Consider the following 19,307-nt stretch of genomic DNA (forward strand, 5'->3'; position numbering starts at 1 on the left):
CTGATATATATATACAGTCCTGTGCAAACGTTTTAGGCACTAAAAGTAAAGTGAGAATGCTTACAAAAATGTTGCTATAAATTGTTTTAATTTATCACTTTACCACTTTACTTCATATGCAGCACATGTGTTGCTGCTGTCTGAAAGTTTGAGCAGAATGTGCATTTTCTTTGTGTGAACCTGTTTTTCCAGGCTACATTTTCACTGCTGTGGGCATCTATCAGCAATTACGACATCAAACCTCTCTCTGCAAAGGATGTCAGACACTGTTCAGACTCCTTCACTTTTTTGTGTTTGGCTGCATTATAGACTTTAATCTTATATAATACCCATGAAACCTAAGCAACAAACACAACATTTGTGCTAAAAAGTAAAAAAAGAACAAAACATTTTACAAAGTACACCAATGAACTGGGAGGCCACGCAAAAAGGGTACAACTACAATTAAATACACAAACATCCAAAATGACCAAACCAAAGTGATCTGCAACAACCACAAGTAATGTAGTCACAGTGTAGTCAACCACTATACAAAGTGTTTTCCAAGTTACCCCTAAGCAGCAACCTACAAGTGACCCAACAAATGTGGAGTGCAGTTAGCAATTTATGGTGGCTTACAATAAAAAAAATGACATTTACGAAATTTGTTACAAAGGTGGACAGATGTGCTGAAATTATACAGAAATTGGTGACAATATAAAAGGTACTTCGGTTTACTGGCCTGCAGAAATTAGACAGAAACTATTTGGAGGTTAAGCTGTTATGATCGGCAGAAGCTAGTTGGAAATGATTTGCTAATTATCACCTACTTTCCATAAAATTACCATGAAATTTGCAGACTTGTAAAATGAAGTGTTACCGACTAAAATAGTCGGTGATTAATTTTCTGTCGATCAACTAATTGTTGCAGCTCTAGAGATCACCTCTTTCAGGCTAGATGGAGCAAATCAGTGAACTGCCACCCTCAGATCTCTCCACAGATTCTTGATGGCAGTATGAGTCTGGCTGAGTCAGTCGCGGATACTCAAACACTTGTCCTAAACACATTCCAACTCTGTCTTGCATTGGGTCAAAGTTTTTTTTGTGGTAAGACCTTTACCTCAGTCTAAAGCCATGCACACTGCAGATTTTTCATCTTCAGGTGCCTCTGTTCATTGTTCCCTCAGTCTCTGTTGCTGAGATGCATCATCACATTATGATGCTGCTACCACAAGGCTTCACTGGTGAACGTGAGCAATAGTGAAACAATTGCAGAAGTAGACATGAAGGTCAAACTATGTGGTGTCAGCCACAGAATTTTGCTCTCACACTAAAAGTAGTAACACCAATGTGACTGCGGCAGCTGCAGTTTCTCACATGTCCCAACAAAATACAGCAATATATTTTTCTTAATTCTATAACAGCAAAATGTTGACATTGACATCTGTTAACAGACAATCTACAAACTTTCCAGTTCATAATTTAAAACCTGCAGCCCAGGATAAGACTTACTTGGCTGCAGAGTTAACGATGATTATAACTGAAACAAGAAATAAAGTAGATTAAACATGCAGTAACTGGGGTGTTATTTCTGATAAATTTCACTAAAATAAGGACGCTGTCTTCTTGCAAAAGACATAATAATTCCCTGGTAGGGGCCCCCACCATTGATAATTAAAGACTTCATTCAAATGGATTGGTTTTTTTTTGGGGGGGGGGGGGTTCCAGAATTATGCAACACAATATAGAACTCAATTAAACAATCCTTAAATTATACAATTTTTATAGGTTTCCAGTGAGCTGATACCTGCTGGCCCCTCTGACATTATTATTGAACCCCTTGCAGCTTGCTAGATGTTCTAGCGTCTTTGGCCAACAGAGCTAACTCTAATTTGAAAAGCAGAACCCACATGTTTCCTGTAAATGCTGAAACCACAAACACTTTTTTGTATTAAATGTTCCCCTTCAAAGAATGCAGGCAGTCCTCAAGGGGGGTTAATTTCTTCGTCTGCAGCCAGAGAGGTATCACGGATCTCAAGATGCCATGCGACTTCAATGGAACTCTGCTGAGCAGCGTGCTCCCTCCTCTGTTGATAACAGAGTTTGTTCTTGGAGTCCTTGGCAATGGTTTGGCTCTCTGGATCTTCTGCTTCCACCTGAAGCCCTGGAAGAGCAGCACGGTGTTACTCTTCAACCTGGCGATGGCTGACTTTCTGCTCAGTTTGGCTTTGCCTTTCCGTGCCAGCTACTACATCTCTGGGATCATGTGGATGTTTGGAGACCCTTTCTGCAACTTCTGCCTCTTCATGTTGGCAATGAACCGCAGTGGAAGTGCCTTCTTCTTGATGGCTATCGCTCTGGACAGGTACATGCGTGTGGTGCATCCTCATCATCCCATCAACTACTTGAGTGTCTCCAAAGCTGTATGCGGAGCATTTGCACTGTGGTTGCTCACCGTTTCTATGACTGCTCATGTCTTCACTTTGGAACACAACAACACAGATAAGTGTGAGAGCTTCATGATTAAGGCTGCATCTGACTACAGTCTCACCTGGCATAAATTTGCATTTCTGTTTTCCTTCTATATGCCTCTGCTTGTGATGGTCTTCTGCACAGTGCGCATTATTAGCCATCTGAGAGGGAGACAGCTGGCACAGAATCCAAAGATCAAGAAGGCTCTGTGCTTCGTCACAGTGGTGTTGGTGCTCTTTATTATTTGCTTCCTCCCAAGCAACATCATACAGCTGCTGATTTGGATCAAGACCCAACAGGTAGCCAAGACCCTCCCTGAATCTGAAATCTGTCCAGCAATGGAGTACCTGACCTCTGCATTTTACATCACCATCAGCATGACCTATCTCAACACCGTGTTGGATCCTGTGGTCTACTACTTCTCCAGCTCTGTCTTCAAGAACTTCTGCAGGAAAGCTCTTCATCTGCCCCAATCAGCTGTTGCTGAAAGTACAGAGAGGAAAACCCGAGAAACAGGCTCCCAGACGCTCAGCCAGCTTTGATCAAAAAGTCACAGTCAAGCATGAGAGTGCAGCTCGGTAGCTATAAATCTGATCAAAAGAGACACATTTCTCTTAAAGGTCTCATGTAAGTGCTACAGCGATGTTATATTTACTTCTCATATACAGTGGTTATCCAGTGTATATTAACTGCACTTTTTAAAATAATCCTGGTAATTGCTTTTGCAAAACATATGTAATTGTAAAGTTGTGAAATATTTTGACAAAAGATGTTATTTTTACTTCTCTTTATATTGACTGCACCTTTCTAAATATTGCTTTTGCAAAAACATATTATTGAATAAGTGAAATGATTTATGTACTTAATATTTACACCAAGCTACACCTTAAAAACATCTGCTGTGTTGTTGTTATTGAAGTCCAGGACATTAATCACTTTTTTTCGTACTTATGACTTTATGTACAAATTATTACCTTGTAACTATAAATATAATCAAAACAAAATATCTCCTTGTTTCTTACATTTGCAGTAAAAAACAATACATGCGAATGGTGAGAATGTTTATCTGAAAATTGGATGTTGTCTTCTTTTATGTGGTTTGTGGGTTAGAGAAACCATTTTTCTTAGTTAGCGGACGTCCACCTGTTGGATCACAGACAGCGAAGCCTTTAATTCAAACTTAATGAATGAGTGAAAAAGAGTTGAGTTGTAGAATCATGTGACATGGAAAACAGGACAACACTTACTTGTGTTATATGTAATATCAAAAAATATATATAATTTAAAGTGACCCTCCTCTAAAAAATGTTTTTCTTTTTACTTTTCCCACAGTTGGATGTTTGAGCTTCACTGTGCAGAATGATGTATGTGCAGAGTTTGACACTAGAAGGCTGTTTTCACCTTTATCTGCTGAAAGTGGAAAGTTTCTCTGTGCTTATTGAAAATCAGATTTTAAGGAGTGGGCCCATGAGCATGATTTGTGACATCGCAACTGTTTGGAAGCTAATTGTGGTCCAATATGCAACTTACACAAGTGTGATGCTGAAACTTGAAACCTCCAGTGCACAAACACTGAGAATTGACTTTACAGTGATGTAGGAGACAACTTGTGTCCAGCAGTTAAACTTCTAAAATTAAATATATTTACATGACTCTTCATGAGGAGTAGATACCATTTGAAGGAATTTAACATGGTAATTATACTTTTTTTGTGGAAAAATCATAATAGACACACATTATTGTTCCAAGCAAAGTACTTTTATATTTCTTTATACATGTCTGGAAGGGATCTTTAAAGGACAGGTTCAGAGTGTTTCAAGTCCATCTTAAAACAACAGTCAGGTGCCCAAATGAACATTGAAATAGTTTTTTCTTGTCATAATCATTCCTCCTGTTCATACTGACCCTTAGAAGATCCCTTCTTAATGAACTTACTCTCGACCAACAATCAACAATCCAAAGATGTTCAGTTTACTGTCACAGAAGACTAAAAAAAAAAAGAAAGAAAGAAAATATTCATTTGTATTATATTATATTCATTTAAGAGGCTGGAATCAGAGAATTTTGGCATTTTTTTCAGTAATACTTTATTTTACGGGTCTGCTCATTTCATAATAATTTCATGTGAAGTAGATGATAATAAGCAAGTCATTTCCAACTTCTGCCTAATTTCCGCTGATCATGACAGCTTAACCTCCAAATAGTTTCTGTCTAACTTCTGCAGGCCAGTAAACTGAAGTACATTTTTTTAACCTTTTATATTGTCACCAATTTCTGTATAATTTCAGCAGATCCGTCCAACTTTGTAACAAATTGTGTAAATGTCTTTTTTTTATTGAAAGCCACCATAAATTGCTAATTACAGAGAAATACAACTTCATAATCAAGAATCAAGTAACTAATTGCCCATTTTCAAAGTCTCATTCCTTGCCTATGAAAGACTTGATTCAAATGGATTTGTTGCAATACGATATAGAACTCAATTAAACAATCCTTAAATTATACAATTTTTATAGGTTTCCAGTGAGCTGATACCTGCTGGCCCCTCTGACATCATTATTGAACCCCTTTGCAGCTTGCTAGACGTTCTTGTGTCTTTAACCAAGAGTTAACTCTAATTTGAAAAGCAGAACCCACGTTTCCTGAAAATGCTGAAACCACAAACACTTTTTTGTATTAAATGTTCCCCTTTAAAGAATGCAGGCAGTCCTCAAGGGGGGTTAATTTCTTCATCTGCAGCCAGAGAGGTATCACGGATCTCAAGATGCCATGCGACTTCAATGGAACTCTGCTGAGCAGCGTGCTCCCTCCTCTGTTGATAACAGAGTTTGTTCTTGGAGTCCTTGGCAATGGTTTGGCTCTCTGGATCTTCTGCTTCCACCTGAAGCCCTGGAAGAGCAGCACGGTGTTATTCTTCAACCTGGCGATGGCTGACTTTCTGCTCAGTTTGGCTTTGCCTTTCCGTGCCAGCTACTACATCTCTGGGATCAAGTGGATGTTTGGAGACCCTTTCTGCAACTTCTGCCTCTTCATGTTGGCAATGAACCGCAGTGGAAGTGCCTTCTTCTTGATGGCTATCGCTCTGGACAGGTACATGCGTGTGGTGCATCCTCATCATCCCATCAACTACTTGAGTGTCTCCAAAGCTGTATGCGGAGCAGTTGCACTGTGGTTGCTCACCGTTTCTATGACTGCTCATGTCTTCACTTTGGAACACAACAACACAGATAAGTGTGAGAGCTTCATGATTAAGGCTGCACCTGACTACAGTCTCACCTGGCATAAATTTGCATTTCTGTTTTCCTTCTATATGCCTCTGCTTGTGATGGTCTTCTGCACAGTGCGCATTATTGTCCATCTGAGAGGGAGACAGCTGGCACAGAATCCAAAGATCAAGAAGGCTCTGTGCGCCATCACAGTGGTGTTGGTACTCTTTATTATTTGCTTCCTCCCAAGCAACATCGTACAGCTGCTGATTTGGATCAAGACTGAAAAGGAAGCCAAGACCCTCCTTAAATCTGAAATCTGTCCAAAAATGGAGTACCTGACCTCCGCATTTTACATCACCATCAGCATGACCTATCTCAACACCGTGTTGGATCCTGTGGTCTACTACTTCTCCAGCTCTGTCTTCAAGAACTTCTGCAGGAAAGCTCTTCATCTGCCCCAATCAGCTGTTGCTGAAAGCACAGAGAGGAAAACCCGAGAAACAGGCTCCCAGTCACTCAGCCAGCTTTGATCAAAAAGTCACAGTCAAGCATGAGAGTGCAGCTCGGTAGCTATAAATCTGATCAAAAGAGACACATTTCTCTTAAAGGTCTCATGTAAGTGCTACAGCGATGTTATATTTACTTCTCATATACAGTGGTTATCCAGTGTATATTAACTGCACTTTTTAAAATAATCCTGGTAATTGCTTTTGCAAAACATATGTAATTGTAAAGTTGTGAAATATTTTGACAAAAGATGTTATTTTTACTTCTCTTTATATTGACTGCACCTTTCTAAATATTGCTTTTGCAAAAACATATTATTGCATAAGTGAAATGATTTATGTACTTAATATTTACACCAAGCTACACCTTAAAAACATCTGCTGTGTTGTTGTTATTGAAGTCCAGGACATGAATCACTTTTTTTCGTACTTATGACTTTATGTACAATGTATTACCTTGTAACTATAAATATAATCAAAACAAAATATCTCCTTGTTTCTTACATTTGCAGTAAAAAACAATACATGCGAATGGTGAGAATGTTTATCTGAAAATTGGATGTTGTCTTCTTTTATGTGGCTTGTGGGTTAGAGAAACCATTTTTCTTAGTTAGTGGACGTCCACCTGTTGGATCACAGACAGCGAAGCCTTTAATTCAAACTTAATGAATGAGTGAAAAAGAGTTGAGTTGTAGAATCATGTGACATGGAAAACAGGACAACACTTACTTGTGTTATATGTAATATCAAAAAATATATATAATTTAAAGTGACCCTCCTCTAAAAAATGTTTTTCTTTTTACTTTTCCCACAGTTGGATGTTTGAGCTTCACTGTGCAGAATGATGTATGTGCAGAGTTTGACACTAGAAGGCTGTTTTCACCTTTATCTGTTGAAAGTGGAAAGTTTCTCTGTGCTTATTGAAAATCAGATTTTAAGGAGTGGGCCCATGAGCATGATTTGTTTGAAGGAATTTAACATGGTAATTATACTTTTTTGTGGAAAAATCATTATAGACACACATTATTGTTCCAAGCAAAGTATTTTTATATTTCTTTATATATGTCTGGAAGGGATCTTTAAAGGACAGGTTCAGAGTGTTTCAAGTCCATCTTAAAACAACAGTCAGGTGCCCAAATGAACATTGAAATAGTTTTTTCGAGCCATAATCATTCCTCCTGTTCATACTGACCCTTAGAAGATCCCTTCATAATGAACTTACTCTCGACCAACAATCAACAATCCAACGATGCTCAGTTTACTGTCACAGAAGACTGAAAAAAAAAAAGAAAATATTTATTTGTATTATATTATATTCATTTAAGAGGCTGGAATCAAAGAATTTTGGCATTTTTTTCAGTAATACTTTATTTTACAAGTCTGCTGGTTTCGTAATAATTTCATGTGAAGTAGATGATAATAAGCAAGTCATTTCCAACTTCTGCCTAATTTCCACTGATCATGACAGCTTAACCTCCAAATAGTTTCTGTCTAACTTCTGCAGGCCAGTAAACGGAAGTACATTTTTTTAACCTTTTATATTGTCACCAATTTCTGTATAATTTCAGCAGATCCGTCCAACTTTGTAACAAATTGTGTAAATGTCTTTTTTTTATTGAAAGCCACCATAAATTGCTAATTACAGAGAAATACAACTTCATAATCAAGAATCAAGTAACTAATTGCCCATTTTCAAAGTCTCATTCCTTGCCTATGAAAGACTTGATTCAAATGGATTTGTTGCAATACGATATAGAACTCAATTAAACAATCCTTAAATTATACAATTTTTATAGGTTTCCAGTGAGCTGATACCTGCTGGCCCCTCTGACATCATTATTGAACCCCTTTGCAGCTTGCTAGACGTTCTTGTGTCTTTAACCAAGAGTTAACTCTAATTTGAAAAGCAGAACCCACGTTTCCTGAGAATGCTGAAACCACAAACACTTTTTTGTATTAGATGTTCCCCTTCAAAGAATGTAGGCAGTCCTCAAGCGGGGTTAATTTCTTCATCTGCAGCCAGAGAGGTATCACGGATCTCAAGATGCCATGCAACTTCAATGGAACTCTGCTGAGCAGCGTGCTCCCTCCTCTGTTGATAACAGAGTTTGTTCTTGGAGTCCTTGGCAATGGTTTGGCTCTCTGGATCTTCTGCTTCCACCTGAAGCCCTGGAAGAGCAGCACGGTGTTACTCTTCAACCTGGCGATGGCTGACTTTCTGCTCAGTTTGACTTTGCCTTTCCATGCCAGCTACTACATCTCTGGGATCAAGTTGATGTTTGGAGACCCTTTCTGCAACTTCTGCCACTTCATGTTGGCAATGAACCGCAGTGGAAGTCCCTTCTTCTTGATGGCTATCGCTCTGGACAGGTACATGCGTGTGGTGCATCCTCATCATCCCATCAACTACTTGAGTGTCTCCAAAGCTGTATGCGGAGCAGTTGCACTGTGGTTGCTCACCATTTCTATGACTGCTCATGTCTTCACTTTGGAACACAACAACACGGATAAGTGTGAGAGCTTCGTGATTAAGGCTGCATCTGACTACAGTCTCACCTGGTATAAATTTGCGTTTCTGTTTTCCTTCTATATGCCTCTGCTTGTGATGGTCTTCTGCACAGTGCGCATTATTGTCCATCTGAGAGGGAGACAGCTGGGGCAGAATCCAAAGATCAAGAAGGCTCTGTGCTTCGTCACAGTGGTGTTGGTACTCTTTATTATTTGCTTCCTCCCAAGCAACATCGTACAGCTTCTGATTTGGATCAAGACCCAACAGGTAATCAAGACCCACCCTGAATCTGAAATCTGTCCAAAAATGGAGTACCTGACCTCCGCATTTTACATCACCATCAGCATGATCCATCTCAACACCGTGTTGGATCCTGTGGTCTACTACTTCTCCAGCTCTGTCTTCAAGAACTTCTGCAGGAAAGCTCTTCATCTGCCCAAATCAGCTGTTGCTGAAAGTACAGAGAGGAAAACCCGAGAAACAGGCTCCCAGTCGCTCAGCCAGCTTTGATCAAGAAGTCACAGTTAAGCATGAGAGTGCAGCTCGGTAGCTAAAAATCTGATCAAAAGAGACACATTTCTCTTAAAGGTCTCATGTAAGTGCTACAGCGATGTTATATTTACTTCTCATATACAGTAGTTATCCAGTGTATATTAACTGCACTTTTTAAAATAATCCTGGTAATTGCTTTTGCAAAACATATGTAATTGTAAAGTTGTGAAATATTTTGTTAAAAGATGTTATTTTTACTTCTCTTTATATTGACTGCACCTTTCTAAATATTGCTTTTGCAAAAACATATTATTGCATAAGTGAAATGATTTATGTACTTAATATTTACACCAAGCTACACCTTAAAAACATCTGCTGTGTTGTTGTTAATGAAGTCCAGGACATGAATCACTTTTTTCGTACTTATGACTTTATGTACAATGTATTACCTTGTAACTATAAATATAATCAAAACAAAATATCTCCTTGTTTCTTACATTTGCAGTAAAAAACAATACATGCGAATGGTGAGAATGTTTATCTGAAAATTGGATGTTGTCTTCTTTTATGTGGCTTGTGGGTTAGAGAAACCATTTTTCTTAGTTAGTGGACGTCCACCTGTTGGATCACAGACAGCGAAGCCTTTAATTCAAACTTAATGAATGAGTGAAAAAGAGTTGAGTTGTAGAATCATGTGACATGGAAAACAGGACAACACTTACTTGTGTTATATGTAATATCAAAAAATATATATAATTTAAAGTGACCCTCCTCTAAAAAATGTTTTTCTTTTTACTTTTCCCACAGTTGGATGTTTGAGCTTCACTGTGCAGAATGATGTATGTGCAGAGTTTGACACTAGAAGGCTGTTTTCACATTTATCTGTTGAAAGTGGAAAGTTTCTCTGTGCTTATTGAAAATCAGATTTTAAGGAGTGGGCCCATGAGCATGATTTGTGACATCGCAACTGTTTGGAAGCTAATTGTGGTCCAATATGCAACTTACACAAGTGTGATGCTGAAACTTGAAACCTCCAGTGCACAAACACTGAGAATTGACTTTACAGTGATGTAGGAGACAACTTGTGTCCAGCAGTTAAACTTCTAAAATTAAATATATTTACATGACTCTTCATGAGGAGTAGATACCATTTGAAGGAATTTAACATGGTAATTATACTTTTTTTGTGGAAAAATCATAATAGACACACATTATTGTTCCAAGCAAAGTATTTTTATATTTCTTTATACATGTCTGGAAGGGATCTTTAAAGGACAGGTTCAGAGTGTTTCAAGTCCATCTTAAAACAACAGTCAGGTGCCCAAATGAACATTGAAATAGTTTTTTCGAGCCATAATCATTCCTCCTGTTCATACTGACCCTTAGAAGATCCCTTCATAATGAACTTACTCTCGACCAACAATAAACAATCCAAAGATGTTCAGTTTACTGTCACAGAAGACTAAAAAAAAAAGAAGAAAATATTCATTTGTATTATATTATATTCATTTAAGAGGCTGGAATCAGAGAATTTTGGCATTTTTTTCAGTAATACTTTATTTTACAAGTCTGCTGGTTTCGTAATAATTTCATGTGAAGTAGATGATAATAAGCAAGTCATTTCCAACTTTTGCCTAATTTCCGCTGATCATGACAGCTTAACCTCCAAATAGTTTCTGTCTAACTTCTGCAGGCCAGTAAACTGAAGTACATTTTTTTAACCTTTTATATTGTCACCAATTTCTGTATAATTTCAGCAGATCCGTCCAACTTTGTAACAAATTGTGTAAATGTCTTTTTTTTTTTTATTGAAAGCCACCATAAATTGCTAATTACAGAGAAATACAACTTCATAATCAAGAATCAAGTAACTAATTGCCCATTTTCAAAGTCTCATTCCTTGCCTATGAAAGACTTGATTCAAATGGATTTGTTGCAATACGATATAGAACTCAATTAAACAATCCTTAAATTATACAATTTTTATAGGTTTCCAGTGAGCTGATACCTGCTGGCCCCTCTGACATCATTATTGAACCCCTTTGCAGCTTGCTAGACGTTCTTGTGTCTTTAACCAAGAGTTAACTCTAATTTGATGAAAAGCAGAACCCACGTTTCCTGAGAATGCTGAAACCACAAACACTTTTTTTTGTGTGTGTTAGATGTTCCCCTTTAAAGAATGTAGGCAGTCCTCAAGCGGGGTTAATTTCTTTGTCTGCAGCCAGAGAGGTATCACGTGTCTCAAGATGCCATGCGACTTCAATGGAACTCTGCTGGGCAGCGTGCTCCCTCCTCTGTTGATAACAGAGTTTGTTCTTGGAGTCCTTGGCAATGGTTTGGCTCTCTGGATCTTCTGCTTCCACATGAAGCCCTGGAAGAGCAGCACGGTGTTATTCTTCAACCTGGCGATGGCTGACTTTCTGCTCAGTTTGGCTTTGCCTTTCCGTGCCAGCTACTACATCTCTGGGATCAAGTGGATGTTTGGAGACCCTTTCTGCAACTTCTGCCTCTTCATGTTGGCAATGAACCGCAGTGGAAGTGCCTTCTTCTTGATGGCTATCGCTCTGGACAGGTACATGCGTGTGGTGCATCCTCATCATCCCATCAACTACTTGAGTGTCTCCAAAGCTGTATGCGGAGCATTTGCACTGTGGTTGCTCACCGTTTCTATGACTGCTCATGTCTTCACTTTGGAACACAACAACACGGATAAGTGTGAGAGCTTCGTGATTAAGGCTGCATCTGACTACAGTCTCACCTGGCATAAATTTGCATTTCTGTTTTCCTTCTATATACCTCTGCTTGTGATGGTCTTCTGCACAGTGCGCATTATTGTCCATCTGAGAGGGAGACAGCTGGCACAGAATCCAAAGATCAAGAAGGCTCTGTGCGCCATCACAGTGGTGTTGGTACTCTTTATTATTTGCTTCCTCCCAAGCAACATCGTAGAGCTGCTGATTTGGATCAAGACCTTACAGGTAGCCAAGACCGACCCTGAATCTGAAATCTGTCCAAAAATGGAGTACCTGACCTCCGCATTTTACATCACCATCAGCATGACCTATCTCAACACCGTGTTGGATCCTGTGGTCTACTACTTCTCCAGCTCTGTCTTCAAGAACTTCTGCAGGAAAGCTCTTCATCTGCCCAAATCAGCTGTTGCTGAAAGTACAGAGAGGAAAACCCGAGAAACAGGCTCCCAGTCGCTCAGCCAGCTTTGATCAAAAAGTCACAGTCAAGCATGAGAGTGCAGCTCGGTAGCTATAAATCTGATCAAAAGAGACACATTTCTCTTAAAGGTCTCATGTAAGTGCTACAGCGTTGTTATATTTACTTCTCATATACAGTGGTTATCCAGTGTATATTAACTGCACTTTTTAAAATAATCCTGGTAATTGCTTTTGCAAAACATATGTAATTGTAAAGTTGTGAAATATTTTGTCAAAAGATGTTATTTTTACTTCTCTTTATATTGACTGCACCTTTCTAAATATTGCTTTTGCAAACACATATTATTGAATAAGTGAAATGATTTATGTACTTAATATTTACACCAAGCTACACCTTAAAAACATCTGCTGTGTTGTTGTTATTGAAGTCCAGGACATTAATCACTTTTTTTCGTACTTATGACTTTATGTACAAATTATTACCTTGTAACTATAAATATAATCAAAACAAAATATCTCCTTGTTTCTTACATTTGCAGTAAAAAAAATACATGCGGTGAGAATGTTTATCTGAAAATTGGATGTTGTCTTCTTTTATGTGGCTTGTGGGTTAGAGAAACCAATTTTAAGATGTGGGCCCATGAGCATGATTTGTGACATCGCAACTGTTTGGAAGCTAATTGTGGTCCAATATGCAACTTACACAAGTGTGATGCTGAAACTTGAAACCTCCAGTGCACAAACACTGAGAATTGACTTTACAGTGATGTAGGAGACAACTTGTGTCCAGCAGTTAAACTTCTAAAATTAAATATATTTACATGACTCTTCATGAGGAGTAGATACCATTTGAAGGAATTTAACATGGTAATTATACTTTTTTTGTGGAAAAATCATAATAGACACATATTATTGTTCCAAGCAAAGTACTTTTATATTTCTTTATACATGTCTGGAAGGGATCTTTAAAGGACAGGTTCAGAGTGTTTCAAGTCCATCTTAAAACAACAGTCAGGTGCCCAAATGAACATTGAAATAGTTTTTTCGAGCCATAATTATTCCTCCTGTTCATACTGACCCTTAGAAGATCCCTTCATAATGAACTTACTCTCGACCAACAATCAACAATCCAAAGATGTTCAGTTTACTGTCACAGAAGACTAAAAAAAAAAGAAGAAAATATTCATTTGTATTATATTATATTCATTTAAGAGGCTGGAATCAGAGAATTTTGGCATTTTTTTCAGTAATACTTTATTTTACAAGTCTGCTGGTTTCGTAATAATTTCATGTGAAGTAGATGATAATAAGCAAGTCATTTCCAACTTTTGCCTAATTTCCCCTGATCATGACAGCTTAACCTCCAAATAGTTTCTGTCTAACTTCTGCAGGCCAGTAAACTGAAGTACATTTTTTTAACCTTTTATATTGTCACCAATTTCTGTATAATTTCAGCAGATCCGTCCAACTTTGTAACAAATTGTGTAAATGTCTTTTTTTTTATTGAAAGCCACCATAAATTGCTAATTACAGAGAAATACAACTTCATAATCAAGAATCAAGTAACTAATTGCCCATTTTCAAAGTCTCATTCCTTGCCTATGAAAGACTTGATTCAAATGGATTTGTTGCAATACGATATAGAACTCAATTAAACAATCCTTAAATTATACAATTTTTATAGGTTTCCAGTGAGCTGATACCTGCTGGCCCCTCTGACATCATTATTGAACCCCTTTGCAACTTGCTAGACGTTCTTGTGTCTTTAACCAAGAGTTAACTCTAATTTGAAAAGCAGAACCCACGTTTCCTGAGAATGCTGAAACCACAAACACTTTTTTTTGTGTGTTAGATGTTCCCCTTCAAAGAATGTAGGCAGTCCTCAAGCGGGGTTAATTTCTTCATCTGCAGCCAGAGAGGTATCACGTGTCTCAAGATGCCATGCGACTTCAATGGAACTCTGCTGAGCAGCGTGCTCCCTCCTCTGTTGATAACAGAGTTTGTTCTTGGAGTCCTTGGCAATGGTTTGGCTCTCTGGATCTTCTGCTTCCACCTGAAGCCCTGGAAGAGCAGCACGGTGTTACTCTTCAACCTGGCGATGGCTGACTTTCTGCTCAGTTTGGCTTTGCCTTTCCGTGCCAGCTACTACATCTCTGGGATCAAGTGGATGTTTGGAGACCCTTTCTGCAACTTCTGCCTCTTCATGTTGGCAATGAACCGCAGTGGAAGTGCCTTCTTCTTGATGGCTATCGCTCTGGACAGGTACATGCGTGTGGTGCATCCTCATCATCCCATCAACTACTTGAGTGTCTCCAAAGCTGTATGCGGAGCATTTGCACTGTGGTTGCTCACCGTTTCTATGACTGCTCATGTCTTCACTTTGGAACACAACAACACGGATAAGTGTGAGAGCTTCGTGATTAAGGCTGCATCTGACTACAGTCTCACCTGGCATAAATTTGCATTTCTGTTTTCCTTCTATATGCCTCTGCTTGTGATGGTCTTCTGCACAGTGCGCATTATTGTCCATCTGAGAGGGAGACAGCTGGCACAGAATCCAAAGATCAAGAAGGCTCTGTGCGCCATCACAGTGGTGTTGGTGCTCTTTATTATTTGCTTCCTCCCAAGCAACATCGTACAGCTGCTGATTTGGATCAAGACCTTACAGGTAGCCAAGACCGACCCTGAATCTGAAATCTGTCCAAAAATGGAGTACCTGACCTCCGCATTTTACATCACCATCAGCATGACCTATCTCAACACCGTGTTGGATCCTGTGGTCTACTACTTCTCCAGCTCTGTCTTCAAGAACTTCTGCAGGAAAGCTCTTCATCTGCCCAAATCAGCTGTTGCTGAAAGTACAGAGAGGAAAACCCGAGAAACAGGCTCCCAGTCGCTCAGCCAGCTTTGATCAAAAAGTCACAGTCAAGCATGAGAGTGCAGCTCGGTAGCTATAAATCTGATCAAAAGGGACACATTTCTCTTAAAGGTCTCATGTAAGTGCTACAGCGTTGTTATATTTACTTCTCATATACAGTAGTTATCCAGTGTATATTAACTGCACTTTTTAAAATAATCCTGGTAATTGCTTTTGCAAAACATATACTATTGTAAAGTTGTGAAATATTTTGTCAAAAGATGTTATTTTTACTTCTCTTTATATTGACTGCACCTTTCTAAATATTGCTTTTGCAAAAACATATTATTGCATAAGTGAAATGATTTATGTACTTAATATTTACACCAAGCTACACCTTAAAAACATCTGCTGTGTTGTTGTTATTGAAGTCCAGGACATTAATCACTTTTTTTCGTACTTATGACTTTATGTACAAATTATTACCTTGTAACTATAAATATAATCAAAACAAAATATCTCCTTGTTTCTTACATTTGCAGTAAAAAAAATACATGCGGTGAGAATGTTTATCTGAAAATTGGATGTTGTCTTCTTTTATGTGGCTTGTGGGTTAGAGAAACCAATTTTAAGATGTGGGCCCATGAGCATGATTTGTGACATCGCAACTGTTTGGAAGCTAATTGTGGTCCAATATGCAACTTACACAAGTGTGATGCTGAAACTTGAAACCTCCAGTGCACAAACACTGAGAATTGACTTTACAGTGATGTAGGAGACAACTTGTGTCCAGCAGTTAAACTTCTAAAATTAAATATATTTACATGACTCTTCATGAGGAGTAGATACCATTTGAAGGAATTTAACATGGTAATTATACTTTTTTTGTGGAAAAATCATTATAGACACATATTATTGTTCCAAACAAAGTATTTTTATATTTCTTTATACATGTCTGGAAGGGATCTTTAAAGGACAGGTTCAGAATTGTTCAAGTCTGTCTTAAAACAACAGTCAGGTGCCCAAATGAACATTGAAACAGGTTTTTCTTGTCATAATCATTCCTCCTGTTCCTACTGACCATTAGAAGATCCCTTCATCATGTACAGCAAGGAAAACCTCTTTCTGGGTTCATATGAGCACACTGTTGTTTTGAGACAGACATGAAAAAATGTGAACCTATCCTTTAAGTTTTAGCAGCTGCTGATGTTTAGCATTTGATGACCCATTTGAAAACAGTTAGATATCAAGGTTTAGATAAAATGGTTTGGTTCCCCCGAAACAGGGTTCATAATTATAAGAGCATGAGACTAAAAACCACAAACACCTGCTCCTCTAGTTCACCCAAAATAATATTGAGTAACGGCTGTCTGCATGTCAACTACCTATTTCATTGAAGTACATTCAGTAAAGAAAATACTTAAATGCATGTAATGACCCTAAACAAACTTGAATCACATATCTCTAAAGCACATTTGAGCACTATAATGAATAGAGTAATCTGCTGCCAATAATTAAAACAACTGTATTAGCAGGTTTTAAAAACTTAAAAGGATAGGTTAACATTTTAAAATCTGTTGTAAAACAACAGCCAGGCACCCAAATGAACACTGAAACAAGTTTTTCCTGCCATAATCATTCCTCCTGTTCATACATTAGAAGATCCCTTCATAATGCACTTACAATATAAGCGATGGGGGACAAAATCCTTGTTTTATGTATTTAAATGTGTATCTTAAACTTATATGAGGCTGCAGCAGTTTTAGTTAGTCAAATTAGTCAAAGTGGATATCTTCCACAGTTACAGTCTTGGTAAAATATTCCCTCTGTATCTTGACAATGTTTTCTATGAATTTGGCACTTAAGTTGAAAGATATCTACTTGATTTAACTCATTTGAACAGCTGAAGCTTCCAATAAACTTACATACACTTTTGCACAGAAGGAGGTTTGTGGATTTTGTCCCTCATCACTTACATTGTAAGTGCATTATGAAGGGATCTTCTATTGGTCAGTATGAACAGGAGGAATGATTATGACAAGAAAAACCTGTTTCAATGTCAGGTCACACCTGACTTTTGTTTTAGGACTTAAAAAATTGTGAACCTGTCCTTTAAGTCTCTCTATGAGGGCTCTAATAGGCTACATTTTGCAAATATGAAAACTAATTGTTTTGATATTCCACTATTGTTGTCAGCCTGCATACTGGCACAGTATGAATTACATGCATGCTCTTCATTTACGCTAAAAGGGAAGTCAAGCATGACTTCAGTAATACACAAGAATTATGTTGAAATATTTAAAGGGGATTTTCTCGTAATCTGGTTAGTAAGATATACATTATTGGTCTTATGACAGACACTGACAATGCAGATGTTTGTCAATCACATGCACCCAAACATGGACTTTAACTTCAAAAACATGTAATATTGGGCTCAGATGTGATCTGTAAAATGTGTCACTTCAACACAACACCAAGCAGAGTTACTGTTATTACTTTATTTTTACTTTATAACTGCACAGCTTCCCCTATGGCAGTCATTGCTAAAAAATGCAAGTAGTTTTGAAAGAGAAACCATCTCACACTGACTCTGACCTTCATTGTAGTTTATACTCTCAACTAAAGTTTGGTCTTTCTTCTGCCTATAAGTCACAGGGGAAGTATCAACTTGTGCGGTCAACCCCCACTACCGCATCAACCCCCTGCGCCCTCTCGGATCTGTGACCACTTACTGATAATCCTTTACCAAATCTAAACTGAAACTTGATCAATTTTGAGTTTAACCCATGAGGACAAAAATGCACAGAACTGTATACACATATAATTACAGATAAGATCAAGCCTGAAACGTTCTGGTCAGAGGGGTGTGAGGGTAATTACACAAACCACACGTGCATATCTTTATTTATGGCTGCAGGATATGTCGTCTCAGCATCGACATCGCGATGTGCAATACTCACATCATAGGATGTTAAATAAAGCAGATGATCTCAAACACGTCATGCTACAACTTTTGATGTGCTCTGGTGAGGGGGTGCACTTAATCAATATATCAAACAACTATAGCACGCCCCGCTAGTCTCCTACCACAACCTGAAGATGAGCGCTGCCTGTTTTAGTTGTTTGATAAACTGATTAAGTGCACCCCCTCACCAGATAACATAGCGAACTGGTCGCTGTGCATGCTGTCTGCGGATCACCTGCCTGTAAACATGAACTCAACACAGCTGCTGTCACAGATAATGTCACCTGGATGCTAGAAGCAGGCGTTCAGTTATACGAGGCAGCTTTTGTGTGCTTATATTCCTGTTATCAGCAGCACCTCGTCCCATTGCTGATTAAAAGTTAAAGTCACTGTCACAGGGCTGGTTGTGCCCTAATGTTAGCAGTATAGCCGTGAACGTAGCATTGCAGTGTGTGTACAGTTAAGCCTATTTGTCGGTGAATAAATGCTAAAACTCCTTAAGACCCAAGCCAAGTTCCTGTGTCTTGCTTGCCATCTGCTGATTAAAGTGAAGGGCTTTAGCCCCAAAGTTAGCCTATGATGAAGCATAAATGAGCTACACCTGGTGCCCATTGGAACCTGACCAGGACTGACCTTTAAGGTGGGCCAGGTATTTTCATTTTAGTGACAATCTCAGCCGCTCCTACACAGAGAGCGGAGAAATGTCTGGCAGCCTTGACAAGGGGGAAGAGTTCCTAAGTATAAAAGGTGTTAAGTTTTTCATCTCTGCACATACTAAAAACTAACTAAAAGTGTAACAATACTGTAAGAGATTTTTGTTTCGTTCCTCTGTCAGTGGATTTGCAAAATTGCCAAAACACGGGCCTCAGTGTAGTTTTCTGCTTCCTTCCTTGAAATATGTTGGTATTTATGTGACTGAATAAAGGAAGGAACTCTTCAATTAAATATGAGACTGGTGGCGAAAAAGTATACCTCAAATGTGATTACTAAATGTAGACTCAAGAGGTGTGACAAACTCCTCAACTGCTGCAGAATATTTTGCAGAAAAACAGACTTAAAGGACCAGTATGTAGGCAGTGCAGTGAGGTTGCAGATTGCAGCCAATTGAATATCCCTCCATCTCTACTTCCAAGAGTGCAGGAGAACCT

At 38.4% G+C, this 19,307-nt stretch overlaps 5 protein-coding genes across 5 annotated transcripts; all 5 read left to right on the plus strand.

Annotated features, from left to right (window-relative positions):
- The first annotated feature begins 1,646 nt into the window (after window positions 1-1,646).
- LOC122971212 (hydroxycarboxylic acid receptor 3-like) lies at window positions 1,647-3,080 on the plus strand. Its single transcript, XM_044337763.1, has one exon. The coding sequence runs from the start codon at window positions 1,935-1,937 to the stop codon at window positions 2,991-2,993; it is 1,059 nt and encodes a 352-aa protein (XP_044193698.1). The 5' UTR covers window positions 1,647-1,934; the 3' UTR covers window positions 2,994-3,080.
- A 1,869-nt stretch (window positions 3,081-4,949) lies between these two features.
- Window positions 4,950-6,190, plus strand: LOC122970743 (hydroxycarboxylic acid receptor 3-like). Its single transcript, XM_044336924.1, has one exon. It carries the CDS (start codon window positions 5,132-5,134, stop codon window positions 6,188-6,190), a length of 1,059 nt encoding a protein of 352 aa, XP_044192859.1. The 5' UTR covers window positions 4,950-5,131.
- Window positions 6,191-8,210: 2,020 nt separating this feature from the next.
- Window positions 8,211-9,220, plus strand: LOC122970760 (hydroxycarboxylic acid receptor 3-like). The gene has a single exon (XM_044336961.1). It carries the CDS (start codon window positions 8,211-8,213, stop codon window positions 9,183-9,185), a length of 975 nt encoding a protein of 324 aa, XP_044192896.1. The 3' UTR covers window positions 9,186-9,220.
- A 2,127-nt stretch (window positions 9,221-11,347) lies between these two features.
- On the plus strand, window positions 11,348-12,533 carry LOC122970754 (hydroxycarboxylic acid receptor 3-like). The gene has a single exon (XM_044336948.1). It carries the CDS (start codon window positions 11,414-11,416, stop codon window positions 12,386-12,388), a length of 975 nt encoding a protein of 324 aa, XP_044192883.1. The 5' UTR covers window positions 11,348-11,413; the 3' UTR covers window positions 12,389-12,533.
- Window positions 12,534-14,273: 1,740 nt separating this feature from the next.
- LOC122970747 (hydroxycarboxylic acid receptor 3-like) lies at window positions 14,274-15,679 on the plus strand. The gene has a single exon (XM_044336935.1). The coding sequence runs from the start codon at window positions 14,274-14,276 to the stop codon at window positions 15,246-15,248; it is 975 nt and encodes a 324-aa protein (XP_044192870.1). The 3' UTR covers window positions 15,249-15,679.
- Window positions 15,680-19,307: the final 3,628 nt, after the last annotated feature.

This window comes from Thunnus albacares, chromosome 2 (assembly GCF_914725855.1).
Source record: "Thunnus albacares chromosome 2, fThuAlb1.1, whole genome shotgun sequence".
Lineage (NCBI taxonomy): Eukaryota > Metazoa > Chordata > Actinopteri > Scombriformes > Scombridae > Thunnus > Thunnus albacares.